Source organism: Apteryx mantelli, chromosome 2 (genome assembly GCF_036417845.1).
Source record: "Apteryx mantelli isolate bAptMan1 chromosome 2, bAptMan1.hap1, whole genome shotgun sequence".
Lineage (NCBI taxonomy): Eukaryota > Metazoa > Chordata > Aves > Apterygiformes > Apterygidae > Apteryx > Apteryx mantelli.
This window is the reverse complement of record NC_089979.1, coordinates 15047317-15069136: the sequence shown is the minus strand read 5'-3', so window position 1 is coordinate 15069136 and position 21820 is coordinate 15047317. Positions and strand designations below refer to the sequence as shown.

Here is a 21820-nt window from a genome sequence, read left to right as displayed (position 1 = left end):
GGAGCTCATATCTGTTATCACAGGCTGATGCTCAAAAGTGTGCCACCCAAACCGTGGCACCCAAACTGCACCGCAGCCCTTCCCCACCTTGGACATGCCCGGCACAGTCCCACAAGTGTTCTCTCCTTCCCTGGCCTGGGACGCTGGCACAGGGCCACACCACACTGCCTGCCGTCAGGGTCCACATGTGGTGTCCCACAAAAGACAAGGTCGGTTACCTATACGTATAAAAGGGAGTCACTTCTCATCACTGGCTGGTAGAAGAGTCTGAGTAGAGCCATAATGCCTTCTGGTTCGCCTAAATCCACATTCTCAAAATATATAGGTTAAGAGAAGTAACTCTGTGCAGCCAGCTTGCCGTGTCTGCAAAAGCATAATGAACTCCAGACAAGGCATCCAAGGCTCCAGCAGAACCGCAGGCCTCAGTGACTCTGAGCTACCTCAAACACACCTGCAGTTCAAGGAGAGATGCAAAATGGACGCACAGAGAGATCATGGCCCCCTCATTCCAGTCACTGAACAAACGGGGATGCTCTTCTGACCTTGCAGGAGGAAGGAGGCAGGACAGATGGAAATGGTGACCTGAGCTGAGGACATCTGAGCAGAGCCAGCCCTGTGCAAGAGTAACTTCTACACCAGGGCTCTACATCAACATAACACCACCCCCTGCTCAAAGACTGATGAGCCAGAAGACAGGTCTTATCTAGTTTTCAAGCAACACCTGGATTGATCCAATCCACTACCTTCTCTACTTGTGCCTCCAACTTGAGTGTGTTATAAACAGTCTGTATGGGGGGAAAAAAATGAAACAAATGATGAAAAACAACAGGATTGACCTGAAAAACAAGAGAGTATTAGAGGGATTTAACTAGTTAAAAGGCTGTCACAAGCATAACTGTCAACAGGAAAGGATAAGTTGTGTTGTCAAATAAAGTGTCACTGGGCATTATCCTGATTGTGATACAGGCAGCATCCACACCAAAAGCAGAAATAAATAAGATGACACATTTTGGTGGAAGTATTCTCATTCAATGAGATATTACACTCTGAAGGCAAGAATAATGACTGGCAGATGCTGGTGTTGAGATAAATTTTAGTGGCATTATCAGCAAACTATGAAGAACTGAACTGTCAGGAGGAGAAAGGTGAAGACTAAGTATTCTTCAGCATTGTCAAGAAACTTGCCAGGCATCATGCTAATTGCTATCAAAGCCCTGAAAACCACTACTGGGACAGACAGACCAACAGCGCTTAAAATAAGATCACAAGTAGGACCAGGAGGACAATCAATTTTTGGTTTGACAGCCAAATCCAAAGCAAAGAGTGTAATGTTTTAGAGTTCACTTAATTTAAAAACACTGTGCATTTTTATCTTTCCAAACTAAAGATCCATTTCACTCAGTACAGAAACTCCTTTCAATCCAAAAATTGAGTATTTGCTTTTGGATATTTGCAAGAGAAAGCAGAGGAAGAGAGCTGCTCTGTCAGGTAGGAGTTTCTACTTATGCAAGAAACTTCTTCACTGATGTGGGTTTGATTCCCCTTCTCTACCTGTGGCAATTCAAACCACACAGTCCCTGTCCAAAACAGGGCTCTAACAACCAATGCCTTGTATCACAGACTGCAGTCTTCATAAAATAAGCACAATTTCTCCTACTTTTATATACAGAATCCTACTCAGGACACTGCATAAATCTGGAGAAGGGATAACAGTTGTTCACACAGCCAGCGCCCCGTAAGCATGCTTGTGCAACCACAAAGAGAAAAGGTTCCTCTTCGAACTTCTCCAGCATACTTGTTACTGCTACTTGAACCAAAGAAGAAACAGAATGAATTGCAATGAAGAGCAAAGTACTAACAACATCAAATAATTAACTAAACTTTATTATGAGCATATATAAGCACATGTTCTTTATTGCACATAATCACCCACTACAGCAAGAATGGAAACTTGAGGCATTCACCCCGGACGTGGCACCCATAGTTAGCAAGCTAGCTCAACTTTTATCCAGTCTTATGGACTAGATATTTAACCCAATATGAATCAGCTTCATAGCATGAGTCTTTATCCCCAGAATACTCCATTCACACTGGTAACAGGCACAGAGGAGTGCCTCACCTTGGTTTAAGTTGTAGGTTCAAATCCATTCAGACAGGAATAAGCAGCTGAACTGGAGTGTACCTAACCGCTAAGACAGTGATGAAAAGAAGCCCCCCTTTTTCAACACTGCATCCTGAACCGAGAAACACAGTCATGGCAACTGAAAAAAAACAAACAAACAAACAAAAAAAACACACACCAAGAATAACACCACCCAAACCCCACCTATACTACAAAATTGACAGTCACAAAGGAGTATTTATTACCTTTTTTTTTTTTAAACCAATTCGGGCACCTTAACAAGTTGCATCCTAGACAGTTACATTTAAGATGCAACTAAACAGAGACTGCTTGTCAGTAGCTCCATTAAAATATGTACAAACAGGATTGACTCCAGGTATATAAGTAGGTCCACTTCTTTTCTTGGAATTCCTCACATACTTAAAGACAATGATATACAAGAATTTCGCTAGAACACAGCCTAGAGCAGCAACAAAATCCACTGACCAGGCTAGACTGGAAGAAATTTTAAATTTGTTGGAAAATACTAATATTACACTGAAATATTGTTGCACTTTAACTACTGAACAATAAGGAGCAAAAGAGAGCTAAACATGGTAAGGTCTGAAGAACACTACAAACTTTTGATTTAATACTTGGTAATTCAGTAATAAGAGTTAAAGGAAGTTGGTCAGCCTGTATTTGTTTTGCTGATCACCAGAATGCCTCTGACTGTTTGCCACAGGCAAACACATCTGGTGATGCCTCATCGGTAATTCTTTACTCATTTAATTGGATTCTTTCAAAAGTGGCTCAACAAGCAATAGTTAGCAATAAGAATTGCAAAATAGGCTGCTTTGAAATGAGAACAGCTAGGCAAAAAGTTCTACAAACACAGGCTAAGTCTATCTTAGAAACATTCACCTAGGGTCAGTGTGGGATGTGTGGTTTTTGGATTTACTGGTGAAGTTACTCTGACATAACAAATCTGTCCATCATAGGCCACATCTGAATCCTTCTATTTCTAATTACAGTATTCTTTGGAGAAAATATTCTGCATCTCACATCCTCGACTTTGGGAAGTAGCTTGTATTGTTTTTAATAGCTGCTGTATGTCAGAGGTGAAGGACACAAGTCCATTTTTTGATCTTGAAGACATACACAGCGAAGCATTTCTGGATGAGAAGAGCAATAAAGCAAATTGTTGTTTCAGTGCTAGCAGGTATGAGGCTAATTCTGTCATTAGCTCAACAACAGCACATTTGTACTAGGAGAACATTTAACATCCTGAGAGGATCTTAATCCCTATTAAATAATGACAGGTTGCTTTCTTGCAAGGTTTACTCCTTCCAAGTGAATCACATTTTTGACACCTTTGTTTCCAGCAGATGTGCCAATTAAGAGGATTGTACTGTATGAAGTAGTATAACCTTTCTATGCCAACTTCCAGTCTTTATAGATAGGCTCATTCATATGCAGAACGCAAGTGTAGCAGCCAAGGCATTTTATACCCCAACAGCAATCAAAATTTTTTGGATATCTTTGCCAGTTGACTCTTAACTACATTCTCTCAAGCCAAATCTATTTTGAGCAGAACTGTTATAGGCCAGGCATGTACCTGAGTAGAAATAAAAAAAGGCCCCCAAGCCTCAACAACAGGTCAACCTCTTGTTTCCTAGCGTGACATTGCTCTCACTTCCAGCAAAGGGGAGGGGGAAAAGGCAAACGTTGGTGGAAGAGGCAGATTACTGCGGCTGTCTGACTCATGCAAGAGCGCTGCAGTGCCTGTGTAGAAGGTCATAATGGATTTATCAACTTAAGTAGCATACCTGCCTTCTAGATATTTATTTTTCAAAATATTCAGGGCACTTTTGACCTCAATTTAGTTTCTTGCTAATTACTGTTGAAAAAAACAGTGTTTATTCCCTAATAAGAGAAGTTCTTTTAATTCTTTTATCACCTCTATGAAGGTGCAGGGAGCTTAAGCATTACAATGCGCTTTTTATCCCATTTATTAGGGAAAGCAAAGCACCTCAAACTCAGATTCGTGAAGGCCAGCCCCTCCTGCCTAGGAAGCAGCCTAAGTTAGCTAACAGGAAAATACAAAGAAAGTGGCAGAGTGCAAGCCCTATATTCACATCAGGGCCAACACAGGCCAAAGCAAGGCCTCTTTTCTTGCTCACAGGAGGCACCTCTTCTTGTAGTGATGTAAATAAACTCAGAAGCAAAAGAAAGGTCCATATTTTAAAAGAAAACAGAAAGATGTGCCAGCAGCACCATCTTTGCTCAAAAGCCCAAAGATTTGGAGCTCTAGAGCCCACATCTATGGGACTTGGGGGGAAGGGGGGGGGAAGAGGGAGGAAGATTACTATCATTGCCGTGCTTTGAACTCCCAGATCAGGCCATCCATAGGAAAACAGGACTTCCCCAGGAACACCCTGGCACCAAGGGAAGTCTAAGCACAAGAGGAATGATGGTCAAGTGAAGATTTAGATCTTTGGTTCCAGGTACCAGTTGTAAATCCAGCTCAAACATTGCGTCAACCCAACGCAGCATAAGGAACTTAGGTCTTAAGAAGATGGATGCGAAAGAAGGGCAGACAGAAGTTAAATGATTATGTGAGACAGAATCTAAACTCTTGATTAAGCAGACAATGCTCTATACACACACCACTGCATAAAGACACATGTAACTTTAAGCATGTCAAATTTCACTTTACATCTGCAATGTCATTCTGCTTTCCTGATCAGGGCTTTGGTTTCAACCAACCATGTCTGGCAATTGATTTTTTTTTTTTCTCCTCACAATTAACACATTTAACTTTTTTCCTCCAGAGCTGGCAAATTTTCTGAAAAACTAATGAAAAATGCAAGCAGGTCCAGTAACACTTCAACCACATGTATAAGGACATCTTTATTTCCCCCCTGCTTTTTATATCCATCCAACCACAGATGAACAAATGACTCCATGTGAAACTCACAGCTCTATTGATTTATTTAAGTTCTTTCTAAGCAGCATCACATTTAAAAATAAACTAATCCCTATCTAGCCAGAAAGATCAGGTAAATCTGCAATGTTGATATGCAAAAGAAAAACTTTAAAACTGCAGATGACTTGCCAAATCCACTTTGCAGCTTTATTTTAGGCTACATTATTGCAGTGCCTCCCAGGTCAGCTGCAAAACTGAATTAGTCTACTATATATTCTCCACTACTCAATGTTTGTTCAAGGTTTTTACACTGGAAGCTTCTGAATTTGTCCAAGTTCAAACCAATACACGTTCACAAGCAAAAGTAGTCCTTAAAAAAAAAAAAAAAAAAAGATGAATGATGTTTCAAAGTAATCTAGGCAAAACTTCTTTTTTTTTTTTTTTTTTGGCATTCCCTCCAAAGTCCCCAAGTTTTCTAACCTTCTAGACATCAGAAATAAGAGAAATTAACTGTTAAGGAATGTTACCAGGCCTTTTACATGTAAATACATCCAAGCATTGGGAGCATAAGCAGATAGCTGATATAAAGAGCACCATCTACTGACAGGTTGCATTTTGACAGACGCAAACAGTTTGGCAAGGCACTGCACATGGCTTCCAGATAACCTAGCTTTTAAGGAATGCAACTTTCTCCCCAGTGATGTATAATATTTGTCATGTTGTCTCTCACTTGCCCTGCCTCTTCAATGCCATTTAACCCATCCTCGCACCGGTGGCTCTCGAGGCATCCCACTCCCTCCAAGACGCAGCAGCACAGTTTTAGCAGTCAGTCCCCACCATCTTTCCATTTCTTTCCCATTTCATACTTTCTTTGAAGCTTTCCACATTAATATACTCTTCCCTCTTACACAGAGAAGAACAGCAACTATGCTACCATTTTACAATTATCAATTAACATTTTATTAGCAGTACCTTATGAAGACATGTTTCCAAAACCTACCGAGTCAACAAGAATTTTCCATTGAAGTCAACTGCTTTTGAACAGTCCCTAGATGAGATGTATTTACCGCAAGACTACTGAGAGCTTCAAGGGATACTTAATGAGACGAAATATCTAAGGGATACTTAATGAGACGAAATATCTTTCTATGTTCTCATAAAGGAGATTATATGGAGATGTGGGTTTCTTCCTCACTTGTCTCCTACTTCTGTTTTCTTTCTTTGAACACAGTACTACAACCTTATTTTACTACACAGAAGTATCACATGAATAACATTTTATTATTTCACTGCACAAAATTATTACACGTGAGAAACATGAGAAAAGGCTGGTCCCTGAGACACAAAAAGGAATTATTATCAATATCTGAAAATGGTTCTGATGCTATTCTCTTAGCTAATATGATCAGAAATATCCTTTATAATATCCTTTATTATCATATATAATATCTTGATCACTTCTAAACTCAGGCATACTATACAGTGGCAATGCACCAAACTATAAGCCACAAAGTTTGAAAGTACTTCCTAGCACTATTGCAATTAGTTACTATGTAACATTTGTGTTACAACACAAGAACAAGTTTATATATATATATATATATATATATATATATATATATATGAATGAAGATAAAAAATTAAATAACTTTTTAACAGAATAGTCACAGTTCACTGGTACTAAAGGCCTTCAACTTGCTAACATAAGAAGCACTTGTAATAATCTATTAATTTTAAAAGTTAAAACAGAGAGGAAACATTCACAAAGTTTTTGCTTTGTGCTGTTTCACTGATTTTCACTGATTAAAACATCAATAACACATCTAAAGCTCAGTTACATCTTTATATTTCATCCCGATTCCAAAGGTCAGTGAAACTCAATATACTGGTTTTATACAATAATTTTCCTCAATCAATTTAGAACAGGAATAAAAGACAGACAATTGATATGACTTTTACTAAGGGAAAGGTTATAGTCAATCTTGTTTATACACATGGCAAATTAATATCCATTAATAAAATAAAATTATGAAAAGAATTTTCTAATAGCTAGGAAAGTTTCAAGTTTCACCAAGTTTTACTGCCCTATTTGCTTGGATCAGTGCAGAGTTTTACTCTTTTAGTCTATTTGATTGCCTCAGAAACAATTTTCTGTTTTTTCCTCAGTTCTCAGATATGTAAATACAATGGGATATTCAGATCCATCCTAGAAATTATTTTTCCATTACACCATATTTCATCCTCTGCAGTCCAGTTCCCTCTTGCTGCCCATGCTCTATCGCTTTGCTCGACCTCTGTCATCCACCCTGTAGTCTATGTTTCCATCAGCTTTGTCTTTTGATCCTTTGAGCTCAGTCATATATGTTAGGCTATGTAGGATTTCACTGCTTCCCATTCTCCGTGCTCATGTAATTCATGTAGTTCCCCATGTTTATTTGATTATGGCCTTGGACGCAGAGGACCTGCTATACTTCTCTGAAGAAAGAACATTTGCAATCACCTGCCTTATAAGAGCACCTGAATCTCATCTTTTATACACTAGTACATTAGAAGTGTTTGGTGAAGTGGTGTAAAATCAGAAAACATTTGGTTAACAAAGTTGTTATTCTTTCAGATTGATACCTTCCTTAAATTTCTCTTTTTAACCTGATTTAGTCTTCCCTCTAGTCTATTTAGACTGGTTCCATAGGCATTTCTCCCAGCAGCAAAACCAGCAGAGCAACACTCTCTATAGCTGCTGACAGCATGGCTAGGTGATTAAGATAAGTCAAATTAACAAGGAAATGCTGCCACATAGGACAGTTCTCACTGGGTGCTCTTGACCAACTACTGTTGGGTATTACACCACTAACAGAGGCCAGAGTGAGGCAATTCAGGTGGCTGATAAATTCATCATCAGCTCACTGAAGTCAAAGAACAGAGCAGTCAGCTCAGTAAGATGAGAGAAAGCAAGCACTGGGGACTGCAACTGCTACAGGAGGAACACCTCATTTAGTGATATATTAGTATTAGGTTGGTTTAGTTGGGAGACACTGGCAGTCCCACCCCATCCTGCCCCCTCTCCCCCCAGGCGTACTGGTATGAATCTCTGTAAGGACCAGAAGCGAACCAGGTTTGTTGGCATTAACTCTGAAAACAGAGCAAAACCAGAATCCACACAGAATAAAAAATTAGCCCTCCTCCCTCCCCAGGGCAGGGAGGAAACCGGGGTGTGTGGGAGGAAGAGGAAGATGATCACACAATAGAGTTAAATAAGAGTCATCAGCAATTACCTGATCTTATTTGACATTATTGTGCAATGCATAGAAGAGCTAACTTTGTTTTCAAGTCCAGTTTCATCTGTTTTTATTTTGCATTTTTAGAATCACTAGCAATTTGCATAAAATATTATAGAGCACAGCAATAGGATGCACTCTGTACTTTTTTTGGGGGGTGGCTGCCAGGCCTACTCATTTAACCTGACTGCATTCTATAGCATTCTTTTTAGAATCAAAAGTTGAAACAGCTCCCTTCTCAATTATTCTTTTTTTTGGCCAGTATCAGTATTTTTAAGTCCTTTGGAACCTGGAAACCAGGGGGAGTGGGGATGGCAACATGTTTTAATGCACATATTCAGCTAACTGAATTTCATCTGAATTTGAGATTTTATCAATATTCTGAACACTCACCTGATATGAACATCTCAGTCATTTGGCACAGTTTTTTACTCCTTCAAAAATACTATTTAAAAATTAAAACCTTGACATACTGTATTATGTCCCCAGAGACAAAGGGGACATGAAAAAACATGTATGAAAAGCTAAGCTGACAGTCATTTGGCAAAACAACTTTCTGAATAACCATTCAGCTACCAGTCACTCTGCATAACAAACCATAGTTTGCAAGCCATGAAGTATCCTTCTCTACAGGAACAGTATTGACAGTTCAATACATGTGAACCTAAACAACCACTTCAGTTTAAAACTCTCCTACAGTCAACAATAAAGGTATCAGGAAAGCTCTGCACATGAAATAACGCTATTTTCCTTATCAAGTATACAAACTTCACAAACCAACATGTAATGGTAAAATGTTGTCATTAAAACTATTTTTTCTTCAGGACAAACCTGTATAAAAAGCAAAAAGTCTGAGTCACCAGAACATAAATAAGTTTGAGACAGTCTTTTATGTGAAGCAGAATACACAATTGTAATGGTCTTTATGTTCAAAAAAAGTTTTTAAATTAATCAAGTATATTGATTAGTTAAAATACATCTTCAAACCTATGCACAAACTGTATTTAGATAAAAGACTATACACCAGCTTAGGTATGCTCAAGTTCAGTCATATCTACCTTTTCATAATGAAAACATTCACGAAATCCTTGACAATCTGAAGTGTATTGCTAAGACTGAAAGCAGTCAGCCTTGAATGAAAGATGAATTAATAGCAGTTCTAAAACCATTAGATACAGACTCTATTGTCATGCTTTTGTTTAAAACAAGAAAAAAAGTCAAAGAAATAGAGGGTGTCTAGGTCAGCTAAGTCATCAGTAGTTGATGGATGCACTTACAAACATTAGAGAAAAAAGAAAAAGAGGCAGAACATAATACCCACTTATAAGACACTGTATGTTAAGGATGGAAAAAAGGCCTCAAGATGTGCCGTAACCCTACCTTGTTCAGAGCTGAAGGTTTTGTATTCTTAGATATGCATGTCAAGGACACATTTAACTCTAGAAGTGCAGCTTGATGTATCATCACAGTATTCATTCCTAGACACTGATAAAGTTAGAAGAATTCATTCTCCCAAATATATTTTCTGAGAACAGCCCCTACCAGTAATAACTACGAACTGTGGGTGAGGAATTAGGGGATAACGGAACTAGCAGAATTGTCACTTCAGGAGGTGTTAATGACTGCTAGCAGGTGCGTGGCTGATCCCTGGATAAGCGGGAAGTGTGAAGGTTATGTTGTGAGGACACTCAAAAGGGTGGCCTTGCTCTGCCTCCCCAACACTCCAGGCTGCACACTGCTACAGTTTCCACTGTTGCAACTCTTGAGGGGGCAAGGAGCAGGATCGCTTCTGTTAGCCCCTGTAGGGCCTAAGATGGGCACAGCTGTCTCCTGAAACACATGCTGAGCTTTCCCTGCTGCATACCCACAGTCAGATTGGTGGGAAGCCCCGAGCAGAAGCTGCTGGTTATTCAACCAGAATCAGGCATAGGCAGCTCTCGTAATGCTGCATCACAAGGCTAGGATCAGCATCTCCCATTTTGGGCAATGGTTTGCAAAGCAGAGTGAATACTGCATCACTCTTCAAAACTGGGCATGGCTAAGGACTCTAGCGAACTCTTTGTGCAGATGCCTAGAGAAGGAAAGTAAGATTCTGGTCATTACAATTAAGGAGCAACTGTCTGAAATACCAGTGACAGCTTTATTATTATCACTGATAACAGGACACTGCCATGCAGATGGATCTCATCTTGTTTTATAATCACTGAAGGAAGAGGGGCTGACTATGCAAAGGACCGCTTATAATACTGGTCTAAATCAGTGTGGAAATGTTTTAACACTCCTGTAGCCCTGCAAACCCCACTTGTCATCTCCTGAACTTTCTCATCCCATCCTCTGTTCTTCCCTTTAAAATGTCACTCTCTTTTGGCTTTTCCTCTCTAAGTATAAACACATGGCCTTTCTCTGAGTAAGCCTCCTTAAATGCATCCGTTTCTTCAGTTGTCACTCATTCCTTCAGCCCACCCTGCCTATAGCGCTGCTGCTGCAATTCCACACTAGATCCTCTCCCAGTGCACTCCCACTCCTTGTTCTCCATAGCAAGATAGATGAGCAGAAAAGGTACAAGCACTAGGGGAAAACAGGATCAATTTGGCAGGTGAGGCGAAGACTACACTGGTGGGCCATGTGTCAGTGAGTAGGTTCTTACTGAGCTGGCAGACCAAAAACAACAGTTGGCATATTGAAGAGAATGGAACTCATCACGAATTTGCATGGATATATATACACAGAGCCAGAGACAGGTCAAAGGTAAAATAAGTAAATGGCCAGAAAACAAAAGGTAATCTCTATTTACTTCCTAAACCATGAGATTTGTTGAAGGAATTGGATTCAGATCCCTTAGCTCTTAAAGAGAAATGACTTGTGATGTTTGATCCTGTGTGAGATCATTCACAGCATTTGTCTTTCCCAAGTGCTGAACGCCTCAACTGCGCACTAAAATTATCACCTCTCAAAATTCAAAAAACAGACTGTTGCACTGCTTCCTCCTTCTCTCTGCTCTCCTACTACAAACTTATGACACTTCTTTAAATTTAAGAGTCTAGCATACTTTGGTATCATTCTTCATTTTGGAACTAACCTTGAAAACGCTCAGATGACAAAATAAAGGCACTCCTGTCAACATAACTTGAAGCACTGACCCAAAACAGCTGAAGTAGGAAGGAGGCATGTTAAGACCACTCCCAGGCTGAATCACTACATCCAGGTTACATCCAGGGCCACTCAACGGCCCTAGGGCACAGGAATCCCACGCTAATACTTACAAATCACTTGGTCAAAAAATTGAAGCAGCAAAGGGGAGAACTGTCTCTCATTAACCATGACATTCTCCCTGACTTCTGCTTGCCCCACTGATAATACACAACCTCATAGAAACTGTCTGCTTTAACTTTTGGAAGTTCTTCTCCTGCTCCCTGCAGTGGCACTTCAGCTACGCAGTAATCTGCATCTGACTGCGGAGTAGAGCTGAAACAGGAATGGTTCTGACTTAAGTCCACATTCAGAAATAGCCAAAAGGACTAGTATTTGCAAAATGTGAAATTAAGGCATATTACAAAAGCCTCCTTCATTTCAGAGGCCTTTGTTATTGGCATTTTTGCAGTAACTAGAGGCCAAAAGTGAGATAAGATATTCCTCAGAGCTCAGCACGATGAGCACTCTAGTAAGGACAGTCCCCATATACCAAATACTTCCAACCTAAATAGAAGGCAAGATACATACGAAGCACCGAAGTTCTCCAAAATCCTCCCCAGAGGAAAGTCCTTAAGAAAATGGAAAAATCCCATCTACGCTATTCATCAATAATTAATACTGATTTGAAGACGAGCACACATGCTAATAAGCATTTTCAAACTCCATTGTGCTTTTGGGGAGCTATGGTAAAACATTATCATACCCCAACCCCTGTTTCAATTGGACGCACAGCAGACAAAGCACCAGCAGAGGTCATCACCATCACCCACCATGGAAGGCACGGCCCAGCTGGACACTCTGTCCAGTGGAGAATGGGAACATGAAGCAAACACACTGCAACACTTCTTAGTCTCACAGGCAACCTGGCCCAGTCAGTGCTTTTCAGTTTTCAGGCACACACTGAAGAGTTTTTGGATAATCAATTTGACGCAGAAACACATGGAAAAGAAAATTTTGATAGCAAATTTGATTTGTTTTATTCCCAATCTCAGTTTTCTACAGAAACAAGTTTTAACTAGTCCTAATTATCACCCTTCTTCTATCTTCTTGGAAAAACTAAGCCACAGATCAAGAACTTCACTTCCAGTGAAGAGCAACAGGTTTCTAAAGTCCAACACCAATTAAAAGGGAGGAAAAAACAAAAACAAAGAAAAAACCGTTCCAATTTTTTCCTTTCAATCCAAAGAACAGACCTTTTTCAGATTAAGCAATATTTACTTGCTAGAAGGACATACTGAGCACACACTTATACATGGACCTAGTCTATCCTAAGTGTTCAAAATAAAATTTTTGAATTTAAGTATGGTTTCTGAAATACTATCTTTTAGAGCACGATTTTGCCTCCATTAGATATTAATAATCATTTCAAAACCAAACAAAAACACTGGTTAGGTAGTGAGGCATATGACAGAATTCGATCCAAGATAAGTACACTTAAATTCAGGTGTAAATACAGTTCATAAAGCCTAGACAGATTCAGCTGGCTGTTGCTCACCTCAAGTTCAGTGAGTCTAATCTCTCCCTACACACTGCTGAGTATGTTTACTAGCTCTCTCGCAAATATAACAGTTCAGACATACCTAGCTTACACACAGACACTTAAATTAAGTTGCCCTAATCAGCAAGCTGAATCCCACCTACTGCAACTGAGGATGGGAGAGGCTCCATTCTGCCCCAAACCAACTTCTTCCAGACTCTCTTAATGAAATCACTTCCTTCCTTAGCGCACCTCTGCACTGAGTGAAAGCTTGACAAGTTGACAGTGTATGAAATGCCCTTCAGACATTTATCAAGGCTATTACATTCACGCACTCCTTCTGTAATTGTAATACACTTGACTTGTAGTGCTAAGCAATTATGTCACTTTTTAAAATAGAACTTGTAGAGAGAAAGGGAGACTAGAGCAACTGCTTATCAGTTTTGTCAGAAGTGTCCAGTGAACACACGTGGCAGATTAATGACATTATTGTTATAAACTAGATGAGATGCACTATTTGCAGAACCTGCAAGGCCAGAAGTGAAGCATTAAACTGCTTTTCTATTTTAAATGCTAAATTGGTTCTATAACACATTTTCTAATCCCTCTAATCAGAATTTTCTTTAAAGGAGATTCTAAACTTTTTCTTCCCCATCAAGGCAGCTGTGTCATTAAAATACTGATTTATTTTTAAAGCAATAACTGTGAACCCCTAATAAAGTAGCTTCAAAGTGAAAGCAAAATTTCTGGATGGCTTTGCTGAGCAGCTTCAGAATGATGTGAGCAGCAGAACTGGCTGTAAGTACATTGTTCATCTGCACACTGTATGGAATTGCTTTCTCCTCTAAAAGCCGCTCCAACTTTTTATATCTATTTCTTTTTTCCCTGAAGAGAGGATGCTCTTTTAAAAAAATGTGTCTTTGTCTACCTGAGCCTATAGTATTATATAAATAAATATACATCCCATTTATTTCTGGAGTACTACCGCTGCTTTTTACTGCTTATGTTTGCTAACACATACTGCAATTGCTGCTCCTCTTCACAGTAGCACAATGGGAAAGACGACAAATTTCACTTTGATGGCTTTCACAGGACAATAGGAGCCACTACAGCCTGCATTTCCCTCCTTATGCTCCGTCAGCGGTCTCTTTGTAACCATATGTTGTTCCTATCATATACAAGGGCTGCATTGACTCCTCGGGGCAGGAACCACCGTTTGGTTCCGTGCTTGTGCAGCACCGAGCACAATGCAGCGGTCAGGATCAGCAACCACACCATTGCCCATGGGCCAACACCTTGCCTTCCTTCACACGCGTGTACTGTGCACATGCAGGCACTGAAAGTGTTTTCATTGTTGACTTTCTTCATAAAAATCCTATTCTAAAAGGCCTGGCAAACAGGGGAATTTCTCTTTCTAGTACCACTTGATGGACTGAAGTTCACAGAAGAGGAAGTTATATTTATGTAGTGACAGGACTAGCTTGTACAGATGAATTTTATAAAGGATCCCTTTAAATAGTTTGTAAGGCCAATAGCTGTCGTGCCCTCTATGGGTAAACAATCCATCCTACTTACAGCCATCTAAAGAGCTAAGTACTAGCCTGAACTAGTTATTTTGACCTACTGTGGTGAGAATTAAGAAAAAAGAGAAGCAATAAGGAGAATAATCCCATCTTGAGATGGGGGAGGAGGGAAGAGAGACAAATGAATAATGGTTTTTTGCCTCTCTTCTTTCCCCCTCACCATCCCTGGGCAGGGCATAACAAGCTACCTCAGACAAGATCTCTCGCTTAATACGTGGTTCCTGTTGGGGCGGCTGATATTTCAGAATCCCCAGGTACGCAGTCAGGGCACGGATGAATAGGAGATGCTGGATCTTTTGTGCTGAATGTACAAACCTCGCTACAAAAATGTGGGTCATCGCATTACACTATTTATTAAAAGAGCAGAAGATAAAAGAAAGATAAAACAACAGGAGAAAATATGGTACACGGAGAATACACTTAGACTCTATCAGGCATTTCTCCTCCTACAATAACCTGACTTATAAGACTCAAACAGAGAGAGAAGACATTTCTTGTTCTCCTGGCTAGTTCCAATCCAAATTCTGAAACAGGCAGCTATATTCTGCACTGCAGGTAGGGTTACTCTAGCACTTCACTCCCACCAATAAAATCCTCAGAGTGATAAAAAAATAAAACAATCTCTGCCACTTCAAACATGTAGGGTCACCCTGCATTTCTATTTCACTGCTCAGAACAGAAGCAGCAGAGTTCACTGCATGCTTTTGCAACTTTAGACATCAGATGGAGGTCACAATCATGAGTGATAAGCCGGCCACAGCTAAAAACTAATGGCAAAACCTGAAAGAATATGTTTCATTAGTGGACAAGTTAAGAGTCTGAAATGTCTTTCCCATAAAAGCAGTGAAAGCAACATTACTTACTTTTGAAAAGGAACAGAATTACAAGATGTGCTTGTCTACAGAAACGGGGGACTGAACACAGAAGCAAGAAGCTCCCCCATGATCATCTAAATTTCACTCTTTGTTAACCTCATGATTTAACATTAAAATGTTTGTCTTAGAAATAAGCAACCATCTGGGATTTATACAGTAACTGTATCTACCTGAAGTTGCAATCCATTATTGAATTGCAATCTTAAGTCTTTTGTTGAAAGAAAAAAAAAAAGTTTTCAAACTGGAGAAATTGAAAGCTTCTGTGAACGTGATGACATTGGCTTTTCTATGTAAAAGTTTGCCTCCTCCACCCAGATTTTATTACTTATTTACACACAGATGAGAAGATTAATCTTTCCTAAAACACTGCCTTTGTAAGCCATATAAATTCAATGTCATGATTTGTATTTAGTTAAAGAGTGTGTGTGTACGCGCGTGTGCACACACATGTGCATCTAAGCTGATTACTACTAGCCTGCTCAGACTCAATGCAACACAGAGGAAAACATATGGACATATCAAGCAGTTCAGCCCTTCAGTTTAGACACTTGAAAGCAAGACAACATGCATACTTCTAACTGTGCAACACAGGAAAGAAAAAGCACTACTGAAAATGAAGAGAGAAGCCAAATCACTGTTGTGTATTATTAATAGCTACCAAATGAGGCATTAGGAAGGCACATTGCCCTGAACTATATGTCAGCTGTCAATATTAACATTTACCAAACTCAAATATTTTTAAATCCTCTTCAGATATGCTGCACACCGAGATTTGGTAGCTATCTTTGCTAGTCCTGTAAAAGACCCAATGCAGTAAATGGTGTTACTTCACTATTACAACCCAAGAAGAAACAAATGCGCACATACACACGCACACACCCTACTTCCTATCAGCAAGCAGTATTCCATGTAGTGCCTTTAGATCACTGGTGATCCATTTGCAACTTCTCCAGAGTCTACAAAAGTAACTAAGAAAGGCAAACTTTCTGTCAGTAAAATACTCATTTCACCATCCAGGGTCTGTACCTCTACTGGGATACATTTAGAGGTCTGCAATTCAAACACCCTCCCAGCACCATGTTAAAGCAAAGCCTAGAGAAGTAGAACGGAGTAGTCAGGGCTCTGCTGAACCTTCACTTTGCCAGGCAAAATGTTTGTTAACCTCAGCCAGTTGCATCTGGGTTCTTGTTCAGGTTTTCTGCAGACACCAGAAAGTTTAAGAGGAAGATAGCTGGGAAACAAACCAAAATGGTAAAACTGCATTGCCCCAACCTAACTCAATGGCCAATAGTGTTTCTCAAGCAATTTAAAACAAAAACAAATCAAAGCAATCAGTCAGAACATATCAAGCAGCTACCATGGTGAATGTGTATGTTACATATTGCCAGGACCACCGCTTGGCAGATAGTCCTCCTCATCCCATCCATTTCATAAGCTTGATTAAAAAGAAAACACCTTGAAACAAAAGCTCTTGATTAAAAAAACCCAGAGAATCCTTAAAAAAAAAAGTTTTCTGTTCTTCCATTAGAGAACAGTTTCAGAACATCTTTTTTTTTTAAATAGTTGATAAAATAATACTTTTATATTTTTTAAAAACAATTTTATAATATCCTTATTACTCAAAAGCCTCACTCCTTGGACATTTGTTTAGACACTCTTAACATATACACCAACCACTCCCAGGGGAGAGCAGAACTCTTCTTGAAGCCAAAGCAGATGCTTCCACCTCCATCAGTATTGAACTGGGCCCAGTAAACCAATATAAATTCTCATCCTCTTGTTATTAAGTTCAGTCAGCCCTTCAGCATTGTTTGATGTCACTTTGAAGACTATATATATATATATATTTTATATATATATATATATATATATATATATATATATATATATACTTTTTTTAAGAAAGCAAAGAAACACAACCCAAAGAATTAATGAGCTACACTACACCAGTAGACTATACTTTTTGTTGTTTATAAAGCACTCCAACAGAGAGCAAAGAAAAAACACCTCACTTCATTTACCAGTTTCTTTTCACAGTTTTCATGAACATTGTAAAGGAGTGTTAATTTGTCTGACTCAGATATAAAACTGCAATTACTAACACAAGAAAAAAAGTCCAGCTGTAGTGGCTGCCACTAAAACGACTGTATTATTTGCTATGTTGCTACTGCATAATGCAAGCCATGTCATCACACATACATACCTTATGTCAGAATCAAAACTCCCTGAATGAATACACTTCTTTTAATAAGTGACAGGCCAGAAGCAGATCTCATGCACACACTGAACAGGGCTTTATGAGAGTAATATGTGGGAAGCCTCGATAAAATTAATATTTCTGTAAGACAAATGATTTTCTGGACCTTGTTAGGAAAGTCGTCTTCTGTTCAAGCCAAAACTCAGAAGTATGGGACTTCAGAAGTATAGAAAAACTTTCTGTATCATAAATAAGTATTTCTGGATAAATACAATGAGTCAGGAAATTTGGGGTTGCAGAGTTCTGTAACTCTAGTTCTGTTAAAAAATTTAAAAGAAAATAGGCTAGACATAGGAACCTGAAGTAGCATCTTAACGAAATAAAGAATTCCAGTAAATATACACACACAACAGAGGTTAGATGCAGAAGGTGCTAATTAAAGAAAAGAAATATCTAAATCATCCTCTATTTTTCTCAATAGAGAGCTTTATGCTCTATCCACTCAACCTACAATTTTTTTAATGTACTGTGAATACTGAAAAATCAATTACCAACCAAAAGAGTGTGTACACATACATATATACACACACTTTTTTACATACATAGAAATAATGGCAAAAAAAGCTTAGTATTTTTACACTTACTTAATTTCCTTAATTTGTTATCTCCTGTACTTTATCAGTCTCACTGGACTGTACACATCAGTTCTGATATGAATAATTATGTCTCTTTCTGGACTTGCTCGTATTTGTTACATATCATAAGCTTCCTTTAGAAGAGGTTGGGGGAGACTGAGGTCATTATTCCATTTTCCTTTAAAATTCCATCTCTATCAGTCTCTAAAAATTAAATACCATACTCAACGGGAACTTCTAAATGAGTGCTGCTTCTCCCACGCTGCACTTTCTGCTAGTGCATCCCAAATTTAGAAGCAAATGCTTGTATCCCCTATTTTCAATACAGGAGCTGTATAAAAGGAAAGTTTAAGTCTGCAGTGCATGAGTGATTATTACTGCTCTGCAAGTCCACAACAGATGACAGAAAAAGGACACCCTCCACTAGGGAGGAGGTTTCGTTTGTTCCTTTGAACAGCAAAACCTTAGGGCTGCCTCCAGTTTGAAGTGCTGGAACTGGTCCCAATGAAGACAAATTAGAGGGCTGAGGGCACAGAAAATGGTCTATAAGGCATCCTGAATTGCATTTAACACATTGCACTACTGTGTGCCATATAAATCTCACTACTGTGGATATGAGGTACGTGTTAATATTATTTGAATGCATAGGATTGCTAAGAAACCTTTTTTTAAGCAACTGAGCGATGAGGAAATAAAAAACAAATGGATCTGCCCAAGTGTTTTTTTTATAATACCTTCCTCTAAGCCCTCTCATCTTTCCACTGGACAGATATGATTGTATGGATCAAGTTTCATAACAATGGCTTGCTTCAACTCCTAAAACCACACAAGTTACCAACCCAACTCTATATCCACATTTTGGAGGATAAAGCAACACGATTTTGAAATTTATAGTATAGCAAGCCAGAAAAGACAGACTACCTAGCACTATAATGTATGAATCAAGATGAGAAATGCCACCAAGTTAATACTACACAGAAAAGGAGAGGGGGGAAAAAAAAAAAGTTACCTAACATGGCAGCAACACATGCATGAAAAGCAGCAATCCACTTCATTAGCTTGATGCCATTATGCCAAGCTTATTCCATCAAGCAAAATGCCTGGGTTTTGTTGTTGTTCATTAAATTTGAAGTATGCCCAACTCTTTCTAAATAAGGCCACTGCAATCAGATGTAGGAATCTAATGGCTGATTCCACTACACAGAGACCTACGCTTCCTCTTCTCTCCTCCCTCCTCTCTCCCTGCCCATCTCCTGATACACAGCCTTGGAAATGGTTTTCCATTTATTAATCCAACAGTTACAGCTCAGACAGTAGGAACACAGGCTCCATTACATTAACTCACCAATATAACTCGATTCCGACTGTCAGGATGAAACTTTTGCAAAGATGAGCCTTATCTACCTACACTCCAAGTCACCTAGACGCGAGTCTGTGCCGAAATGGAAGCCCCATTGCTTCATTTAGTGCAGTTCATGCCCAAGCTAACGACGTTTGCTCGAGCTTAACACACTTCCCTAGCTTTCAACACAGAGCAGGTTTGCACCTTGCAAGGTTGAAACATGGGAAGGGTCAGCTCACCTTTGTCTGCAAAAGACTGGGTAAACACATTATTAGCTGAGCTTTGTCTCAAAGTCCAGCCAAAATTTGGTATCCTTGTTAACAAAGGGAAAATTCAAATCATTAAGCACAAACTTGCCCTTTAGGGGCTCAAGAGAAATCAGTAACTTGCTTGATGTTAGCCATAAAATAGACTACGAGTAGAACTGATTTTGATCAATGCCAGCCTGAGTTGGATCCAGTTCAATGACTTAAAGATGGGATGAAATGAGTTGAAATTGCACTCATTTATAACTCGATATTTTAGATAAATACCAGAATAGAGAATTCATATCAAATCCTTATTGTTAAGGCTACTGCTCAAAATATTTAATGCTAATTTATTCTAAAAGTGAAATTCACTACAGCTGTATGCATCTTATTTGCTAAATTTATTGTATGGGTGACTAGGAAATACTCTTATTTGTTCAGTCATTGAAATAATTGTTATACTATCCATCATTTTTTCTTTGTCCTTTAAATAAAAAAGACACTCGTATTTTATTTGCTCTACTAACTCTCAAAGTGTCAGATTCAGTAAAAACTCAATTTTCCCCTCTGCAGAAATTCCCCCCAAAACGCGTGTTTTTAGGGCTTGCAAGGTCAAAAGGATTGACGGGGCTTTCATAGAATCTGGCCTAAAATATATTTTATATTCTCTTATTTTTCATTCTAGTTAAACACACACCTAATATAACAAATTATTGTCCTATACCCAGAATGGCTGGAGCACACACATTCACCTGCATTTCATAGTCATGTTTATTGTGCATGAACAAGAAACAGCAGAACTCGTATCGTCTTACAAATGAGAACAGACACTTCATTTTGTCTCTAAGAATTCATATATGAAGTATGTCTATTCACTGACCCACTAGATACAGAAAAACTGACCTTATTTATTTTACCTAAAATTAGTTAGCACAGCCTATTAAACTCAGTTACCCATATAAAAATCCACATACACATATATCCATAGAACCTTTTTGCCCCAGGAAAAGAAAAAGCAAACAAAAAATCCCAAACGCCCCAAATCTATTCCCATTCTGGTTGTTACTCAAGTAATTCAGAAAATGAATGTCTTCACAATGCCAGAAAAAGAGTACTTCCATTATTTCTATCATCTTAAGGAAAAAAAAAAAAGCAATACCCAAGATATGTGTGTGTGCTAAAACTCAACTGCAATACCTCCCTTCTGTAACACCCACTCCCCTCAGACTATTACTTTTGTACCTTTACATGCTTTTATCAGAATGATAAATGCTTTTCAAGCAGGAACAAGGATTTCAAAGTGCTTGGATTCTTCAAGGCTCTCTGAAACAAATAAGGATCCAGCTCAACCTACCTTAGATATTTCTGGCTCCACTTGTCTCTTGGGTGTCTCTTTCAACTCGGGCCCTTTTGGTGTACAAGCGTTCTTAACAGAGGGTGATTCAACTCCTTCACCTTCAAGTTGCAGGTTAATACCTTCTGTGGGGACAGGATGATCTATCCCATTTGGATTCAGATTGCAATTGATAGCTGAGAAAAAAATTATGACAAAGAGGAAACACTACTTAGGAAAGAACAACCTGACATTACAAGCATTTATCACAAAGTATTAATAAAAGCCACATGGTAGCCAGACTCAAGTCTGATTGTGGCAAAAAAATTGTCTGTAGCTTGACACCAATTCAGGGCGAGCTATTTGAGGAAAAAAATGAGAAAGAATGCTGCACTCTATAGTGCTATTTTATCCAGGCTACTGTGTTGAACTGTTCTCTGCTGGCATCACTACAGAGTCCAAGACCCTCAATTTACAGCTTTTACTAGTGGAAGACAATATATCCCATGTATTTATCATTCAGCCATACCTTTTTTCTTTTCTAGGCAAGTAAGTTAGAGTTTTTCTATTACATTTTCCATTAACTGCAGCATTCTGTGTCCTAAATAATGTGAGATAAGTGAGCTGTGCACA

The 21820-nt window shown here is 38.9% G+C and overlaps 1 protein-coding gene across 2 annotated transcripts in view; it reads right to left on the bottom strand.

Moving 5' to 3' along the window:
* Positions 1 to 21820, bottom strand: part of SAMD12 (sterile alpha motif domain containing 12) — a 169387-nt gene that overhangs the window by 128470 nt on the left and 19097 nt on the right. For both annotated transcript variants that reach the window (XM_067292277.1, XM_067292278.1), the window contains exon 2: positions 21209 to 21384. In XM_067292277.1, the coding sequence (XP_067148378.1) occupies positions 21209 to 21384 (176 nt within the window). The remainder of the gene's footprint in view (positions 1 to 21208; positions 21385 to 21820) is intronic.